The sequence below is a fragment of the Papaver somniferum genome, chromosome 6 (assembly GCF_003573695.1).
Source record: "Papaver somniferum cultivar HN1 chromosome 6, ASM357369v1, whole genome shotgun sequence".
NCBI lineage: Eukaryota > Viridiplantae > Streptophyta > Magnoliopsida > Ranunculales > Papaveraceae > Papaver > Papaver somniferum.
This window is the reverse complement of record NC_039363.1, coordinates 157,887,017-157,895,221: the sequence shown is the minus strand read 5'-3', so window position 1 is coordinate 157,895,221 and position 8,205 is coordinate 157,887,017. Positions and strand designations below refer to the sequence as shown.

Genomic DNA, 8,205 nt, shown 5'->3' with positions numbered 1-8,205 from the left:
TCATGCATCAATTATTTTGGTTATGCAGCCACTAAAACGATGTATATGCATGAATCCAATAGAAAAAGCAGACGCATAACAAATTATGCAACCATTTTCTCGACTGCATAACAAGTTATGCATCTATAACAGGTTATGTAGCCATTGTTTTGGTTGATTTTAGTGTGTACAGATAAAATCGATGCATAATGCGTTATGCAGCCATATTTTCATGACTGCATAACATGTTATGCATCCATTTTCATGACTGCATAACATGTTATGCAGATATTATTGTAGGTGCATGACAAGTTATGCAGTCTTTTTGATTGCTGGTTTCGCTACTAACAAATAAGCTGATGCATAATGTGTTATGCGACCATTTTCTGGACTGCATAACAAGTTATGCAACAACTTTTGTAGATATGCAGGTTATGCAACCATTTTCACAGCTGCATAAAAAATTATTCAACCATTCTGACCAACACCAATACATCCGTAGCTTCCCAACCAACAACGCCAACTCGTTTTTTATATAAATTAAGTGGCATATAAAATCCACCCTGCCATAAGTACACTGCAATTATATCACCCATCATCCCCAGGACTGTAAACAAGAGGAATCCAAGCCATCTCAACCGAACACAACCCTATATCGTCTATTACTTTCTGATCATTCACAATTTCATCTCCCACCGGCTGTTGTAGGTCAACCTTTGAGTTAACTGGCCCATCGATCTTCACAGCCTAAATCCATTCAAGTCCGTCACATAAATCTCATCTCCAAATGTCCAAGGAAGTTGTTCCATTGATCAACCCTTTCTTTGCCAGTTCCGTTAACATTTTCAGCCACAAAGACCACGTCGTAACATCAACAACAATGACAGTAACATCGTTTCTCAGCTCCCATTCAATCATTTCTTCAATCATTTTTTAGCTCTTCATTCTTCCTTGACCTTCTCATGTGAATTAATATCCGTTGCCAGTAAACTGAGACGACAAAAGTTCCTTCGACTGAAATCAACACACATGCTAAATATCTGCACAACACCACCAGTTCGATCCATCACCATTGTTTTGTTGCCGATACGTTGCTTCCAATTGATTCTTCCGTGTAATTCTGGAATTTTGATTAAATTTCAATTTCTTCATCTGGTTCACAATTTACAACAACAACTCATCAGCGTCAGTTCGATCGAGCAGCACCCATCTTCTCCATATCACAACGTCGTTCTTCACCAAACCCATCTATCGATCTTTCTCAGAAAACCCATTCAATTCTACCACTCATTTCCTCTGATTGTTCTTTGATGGCAACAACATCACGCTGTGCACATGAGTCTTCTCCATAAACCCATTAATCTCAGTACCAACTTCACTGCTCAAGAACACCACCAGCTCAGTTTCTTCATCAACATCAAACCTCTATTTCCAATGTTTCACTGCCAAAAGAGTCTGAATCACAACAAACCCTAATTTCTGAATCTCTAGATTTCGAACTCATTTAAATCTCAATATCTGTTCAACAGATCCAGATTCTTCTTCTCTCACTTCAAATTCCACCGAACCCTTGAAAATCAACATCAACTCGAACCCAGACTCCATTTCTTTGACCACCACAGATCCATCACCATTGTTTTGTTGCCGATTCGTTGCTTCCAATTAATTCTTCCATGTATTTCAGTTCACGTCCACCATTGTTTTGTTGTCGATTCGTTGCTTCCAATTGATTCTTCCATGTATTTCTGGAATTTTGATTAAATTAATTGAGAAATTCATTAATAGGGTTTGGGGAAGAGAGAGATATCCAACCCTTTTTGGTGGGATATGAAAGATTGATGGTTTTGGTCGTCGTCGTCGTCGTCCTCCTCCTCGAAGGTTAGAAGAACAGAAAAGTTCGAAACCTAATTTTATAAACTATGGGCTTGGGAGAAATATTTTCACCGAGAATAAGTGCGCGCCTGAAGATTTCTGAGCGTGAGTTTCACAGTGGAAAAAATCTGAAAAATGGGTGTGGCTGTAGTTTTCACATTAGTAATTCCTACCGAACAAAAACTTACATACGGGTACACGGGTAAGGAGCCTAAGAGCATCCACAGTGGGCGATCAAACCCATTTATTTGGTCGAGGAACGAGACACAGTGGTACGGATTAAAGACTAAAATCTGGACCAAAACCCAAATTTCAGACTATATTTGGTCTGGGACCAAGACCAAAACCAAATTTGGTCGAGCGGAGATTAAAAGTTCGTCGGGAGTGGGGCGTAAGTATAAAATGCGCCTGACGAAAGTTTTTGAATTAAAAAAAGAAAAAAAAATGAGGCGGACATTATATGTCCGCTCTTTGAAAATTGTTTTTTTTTTTAAAAAATAGAGAAAATGGGGCGGACATACTAGAGCCCGCCCCTTGAAAAGTTGTTTTCAAATTTTTTTTAAAAAGAATTGGGCGGACATATAATGTTCGTCCCATGAAAAAATGTTTTATAAAAAAAAGAGGGACGAACATATAGTGTTCGCCTGATGAAAATTATGTGGGACGGATATTTGAGTTACGCTCGACCAAATTTTAGTCGGGTACCGTTGCTTGTTGCCACGGACTAAAACTAAAATTCGATCTTTTTTTGGTATTTGGTCTTTGATTTTGATCGCACTATTGCAGTTGCCCTAAAGCCTCAAAACCATTATCCATCGGGTTGATTGATTTGTTCCACTTCCTTCCTCCTCTTCATCCATTTTTCTTTTGGGGTTTCACGGGAGGAAGATCTGTTGAAGGGTTAGGGTTTTGGTTTTGTAGGGCATCAGTAACAAGAAGATGACAATCTCAGAAGATGAAGAAGATGCAAACTTGGCTCACTTTCTCGAATCAGAGGTACTCTCCATATCTGATGAGGATGAGGTTCATCACTTATCATCATCGTCACCTTTCAATAACAACGTACAGGTATTTCCTCTTATTACAATCATCATTAAGATTTCACCTTTTGATATTTTAATAGGGATTAGTGTTGTTTCTTAGATATCTCTTAGGTTTCTAATTTAATTCATTTAATTATCTATCAGGACGACGAGGATGGCACGAAAGAAGTAGAAGGAGAAAAATCTTGTCTTTCCCCTTTGTCTTCAAATAATAATACAAACAAGAGATTACGCGAACTACCTGATAGCAACGTTGGTGGTTGTGTTACTCATCATCAAGGAGAACGAGGAGCAGAGAAGAAAAAGAGGCAAAAGGAACCTTTTACTACTACTAGTACCAGTAATACGACACAGGATGATGATGATCAAACTCAAAATGCTAGAAGATTTCCAAGCAGGCAGATTTTGATGCTGAAATGTAGCACCCTAGGGTCAAATTTCAGCATGATTCCTTCTGAATTGTTTCATAACATTCTCAAATTCCTTTCTTCTGAGGTTAGTACTACTTTCTTTATCCCTTATCTTTCTTTTCCTTCTTAAATTGTTTTTTTTTTGGTGTCGATTAATTCAAGGGGATATCTGGTTGGTGTGCAGGATCTTATCGCCTGCTCCTGTGTCTGTAAATATCTGAACTTTGCTGCATCTGATGAGTCGCTATGGCGCCGACTGTGAGTTATAGTTTTTGTTATTTCTATATTTTGTTATATTATCCATTCAAATTTGCTCGGACTTAAAATCCACTGACCCACTCGCATACAATCAATCAATTCATGTTTGTGACTTATGATCTCACACACATGACAGTGTGTTAGCATTTGCCTGGGTTATACTGAAGTATCTCAGGACCAAAGTTTATATGAAAGAAAAGAGCTTTTGATTTTAAGGTGGGTGAGAATGTAAGAAGGTTGAACCATTTGACGTGTATGGTGTATGGTTTAATTCTTAGTTACCAGGAGAGGGAGCGCGGTCGGGAATGAAATCGAGAACGGATTCGAAAATCGTAAAATTGTCAAAAATGAAATTCGAGGAGCGTTTTGGGAGCGTAGATTAGATTTCATAACCACTTTTCCAATTTCATAAACAATAAAGAACACAAAAACATACACTGACACTTAGATTTTCTTCATACTTTCCTACATTATGATCGAAGTAGTAAATAAGGTTAATGTAAATTTAAAATTGTGAGCCTATGTAATAAAAGTACAAGACTAAGTGGAAGAGAATGGTTTAAACGACTTCTGAGGATTTAGTTTATCATCTAATATAGGAGTTTGATCACATAACATATACATTGACCTATTTTCTTGATAAGATAAACACTAAACTAGATAAGGAATACAGATATCACGTGCCTATAAAATAGGTAACCTAGAACACATATGAGATAGATACATGATATTCTAGATAAAGATACAAAGATATGAAAATTATACTAACAAATATGAAATTAGATATCAGATATGCTTACTTATTACAAACTAAAAAGAGGTGAAACGTTTTTCACTCATTGGGAGCGCGTTTCTCTCATGCTAGCCTAGGAGCGCGCTCCCATCACGAATCTCAGTGAGGAGCGCAATATCACGGTTCTCAGTGAGATTCTTGACCACTTATCACGTTCCTGGTAACTAAGGTTTAATTAGTGTCATTTGGGCAACACTTCTTTCATTTTCTTGTATTTTTTCAAGATATTTGAGAGTTTAGCTTCAGTTTAAGTATATTTTATATTTAGTTCCGTTCTTACTTTTGCCTAGCCTGCTACTAAGTTCAATATTCATCTCATAATTTTAATTACTTTATTTTTATCAGTTAATTGTTTTGAATGAATCCTTTAAGCATCAATAATTTGTTCCTTATAACAACTTAGACTCACACCTTCCTTTGGACTAGACCCTGACTTGCCATACTACTACTTTATATTAGGAACTTATTATTGTTAGGTTGTCAACCTCATCAATATGTGAACAGATAGTTTAGTTTTGAGTTATATTCATTGACATGGTTGCAGTTTCCGCAATGTTTTTAGTCTCTGTAACAAGGATACAGGTGCCAGTATCATTGTCGGGTGTGAATACGGATACTCTGACACGGTGTCCAAGAAAAGTAGGAAACAGGGACACAGAGGTTAGGATCAAGTTTACGTTATGTAATCTTCTTAATAAAATAAATTGCTGCATTTATAATTATACTGAAGTATAAGGACCCAGTTTCATCTCTTCTCTTTCATTTTTTTTTGTTTCGTCTATTTTCTTAAGCTTTATCGGACTAAGCTACCAGAGTATTAAGTTTAAATGCTAATAAAGCTGTTGCAGTGTCCGTGTGCGTCTGGTACGAGTACCAACGTCAAGATGGGTCCATACTTGAAAGATGGAGTATTATGTCGTAGTTACGCACTTACTAAAACCGTAATCCCAAGTAATGTGCTATAAAATAAGTAATTTAGCTAAACGAGTACCATATTGTTGACCTTCTCATACTAGTGCGTCCATGCCTACCGATACACATTTCCTCATCTATGGATTTTCTATTAACATAGTAAATATCCACCTATAAAATTCTGCAGGTATTGTATGAGGTGGGGTCTGTTATCTCCTACCAACAAGTTACGTGAATGCGCCTGGAAAAAGCTTTACATCCAGGTTATTATTTTTATAGACCCTGTTGTCCATTCATTATAATCTGCACCTCATTATCTTAATCCAAACCCATCTCAGTCGGCAATTCTGAAGGGAATATTTCACAAAATTATTTGGGCAACCACACTAAAGTCTGAACCTTAGTTCCCTCGAATGGATAAGGTTAAAGTATGTCGCCCTGAACTTTACTTACGTCTTTTTTGCAGCGTGACGAAGAGGATATGGCTGAATTTGTTAGGAATACTCCTTCTGAGTTCAAAGAATATTATATCCAAATGCAGGCGGCCAAGAGAAGCCAAGCACCCCTTCCTTCACAAGTAAGAAAGAATCTAGAAATGATGAACTAATGTGTAAAAGTACTATTCAGTTGCTTTTGCTGAAAAGAAGTAAAATGTCACATTTTTGGATGGATTGCTTAAATCTAGTCATTTGACCTGATATTAACGTAATAATCTGTTGCGATATATGTTCTGACCACTTGAGGGTTTGCAAATGGATATTTGAGGAATTATAGCATGGAGTTTTATTCTGACACTTGGTTAATAATATGGCAAAACCTTGATAGGATCCATTGTTTGCATGATGGATCTAGGCCCCAAATGGCATGCCTGATAGAGGCATTTGAGATACTTCGTTTTTCCTTCGGTTTAATCTGTCTTTATGTATCAAGCTTATGATGTTTAGAGGCTATCCTTATGTTTGCTGTTTTACATGTGAAGGTGAATGATGACCACATAATTCTCGATAAAACAGTTGCTGATCAAGTGTCTATATGGAGAACCAGCAGAGGCTTGCCTGACGAGGTTGTTACTGGACATGCTTGTTCTGGGGACACATGCTCCTACTATCAAATTGGGGAACTTTTTCTCTGCGAGAAGACCGGCCGCGTTCACGGTAAGGAAGCACTGAATTACAGATCCCCTACGTTGATGTCTGTAAGTTATAAAATAATGCTGGAATTCTTAAGCCGTCACCGTGAGCATATTTCTCATGGACCTTGCACTGCTCTCAAGATCTTTTTGTTCTAATTTTTGAAAAATTTCTACTATGTCAACTGCTGAGTTGAAGTTAACCTCTAATAGTAGTAGATGAAACGTACATACTTAAACATTTATTGTTGTTTTGGAGTGAGGTACTTTAGTTATTAGAACTGTATTATCATCAGAACCTTCATTCTGCACCAGTCTTTCATGCCTATTTGTTGTTTAATAGACATTTTCTGAAAATAGAATGCTAACTCACCTCATTTTCTGATAAAAGTTATGTCACTTTGGCAAAATTGTGTCATACTGGATAAGATAGGCAGGTAATTACTTAGACTACATGCGGCTTATGATTTCTTCCTTTGCAGTATGTGATGATACTTGCAGGGAAGTTGTATTGGATGCTTCTAGTGGCACTTTGGTTTGTACAATTTCTGGGCATTGCTTCGATAGATTGCTCTCACCTTCAGAAATAGAACCAGATGCTGTGAGTAAAAGGCTCTTTTCTTGGTTTTTGTTTTGGGTATAAGCCTCCTGGTAGTTTCCTCTTTTTACTTTTTTCATCTTGACCCTTCATATTATTTTGATTGATAAGTTCAGGGTTCAATCTCTCCCATGCACCAATTTCTTAAAAATCACTCTTTATTTTTTTAGATTAACATTTTTTTTAAAATCACGTTAGGAGTATGAAGCAAGGAAAGACTGATTGGAGAAGCTTTTGAGCATGAGTTGTGACGGCTGGTGCTTTTAGCCTAACTAACTCCGTTTCTACTATTATAAAATTCAGGAACAACAAGGTGGTGGAACAGATGAAGCGGAGCCATTCATGGGATCAGGCCGATTTGGTGTGTGAGACTTCTTCAAGCTGCATGTGTGTTATACTAAAATAAACAGGAATCATGATTACTGTTATTACTACCCGTGTGTGTTATACAAAAAATAAGTAGGAATCATGACTACTGTTATTACTACCACTAACTTTGTTGTGGTTATGGACAGCTCGGGCGTATCTGCTGGGATATAACTGCGCTGATGAAAAGGAGCTGGAAGCAGTATCGAGGTTTTGCTGATCATGTAGCTGTACTTGTGTGTACTGAGGAGATGTATTCTTGATAAATCGTGTACGTAGGTGTTTATTAACACATGACCCTATGAAACCTTTCAGCCTCGACGCTGAACTTGTTCTTGTTGTAAAATATTTTTGGTTACTTTAATCCTTGCATCAGGGAATAAACCTTTGTATGGTTTTCTTCTAAGAGGCCAAACGAAGGGACACGCATGTGATTAGTTTTCTATTGAAGGGAGTCCGTCAATCAACCAATGCTTATTATCTATGTGAAAATCCTTGAGATGGCTTGTTAGGGTAATTCCTATGGGATGAGAATTGCCATTTTGCTCTCAGTATGAATGGGCAAACATGAAAAACGGATGGGTAAACCATTAAATTTGAGGGTTTGTCCATTGCAGTTGAACATGAGACGCTTGTCTCTTCTTGCGTCGCAGGGTCTAAGTTCAACACGCTGGCGTCTGTTGTCCAGCTGTGGCTAAAGTTACGCCTTCCAATGCTCTCTTTGAATTTTTTTTTTATAAATACTACTAGGTATCACCGGGGCTTACGGCCTCGACTCAACCTCCCATGTTATCGTCAGTTTACATAATTTATTTCTTTCTTATTCCAGGGTACTCGTAATTTTA

General features: G+C 37.5%; 1 protein-coding gene across 2 annotated transcripts; it reads left to right on the top strand.

Moving 5' to 3' along the window:
* Positions 1 to 2,620: 2,620 nt before the first annotated feature.
* On the top strand, positions 2,621 to 7,844 carry LOC113289891 (F-box protein SKIP31-like). Of its 2 annotated transcripts, none has more exons than XM_026539319.1 (9): positions 2,621 to 2,919; positions 3,039 to 3,389; positions 3,489 to 3,562; positions 5,455 to 5,530; positions 5,734 to 5,844; positions 6,247 to 6,421; positions 6,879 to 6,997; positions 7,298 to 7,381; positions 7,510 to 7,844. In XM_026539319.1, the coding sequence occupies exons 1-8, from the start codon at positions 2,791 to 2,793 to the stop codon at positions 7,361 to 7,363; spliced, it is 1,101 nt and encodes a 366-aa protein (XP_026395104.1). In that variant the 5' UTR covers positions 2,621 to 2,790; the 3' UTR covers positions 7,364 to 7,381; positions 7,510 to 7,844. The 2 variants fall into 2 exon arrangements, with proteins under 2 accessions (XP_026395104.1, XP_026395103.1); XM_026539318.1 differs by having other exon boundaries at positions 2,622 to 2,919; positions 7,298 to 7,355.
* Positions 7,845 to 8,205: the final 361 nt, after the last annotated feature.

Bases quoted from the DNA above. Each gene is read 5' to 3' on its own strand.
- LOC113289891 (XM_026539318.1), top strand. From the start codon at position 2,791: ATGACAATCTCAGAAGATGAAGAAGATGCAAACTTGGCTCACTTTCTC. The intron at 3,390-3,488 runs GTTAGTACTACT...GTTGGTGTGCAG, and splicing joins TCAAATTCCTTTCTTCTGAG to GATCTTATCGCCTGCTCCTG. The intron at 5,531-5,733 runs GTTATTATTTTT...TCTTTTTTGCAG, and splicing joins GGAAAAAGCTTTACATCCAG to CGTGACGAAGAGGATATGGC.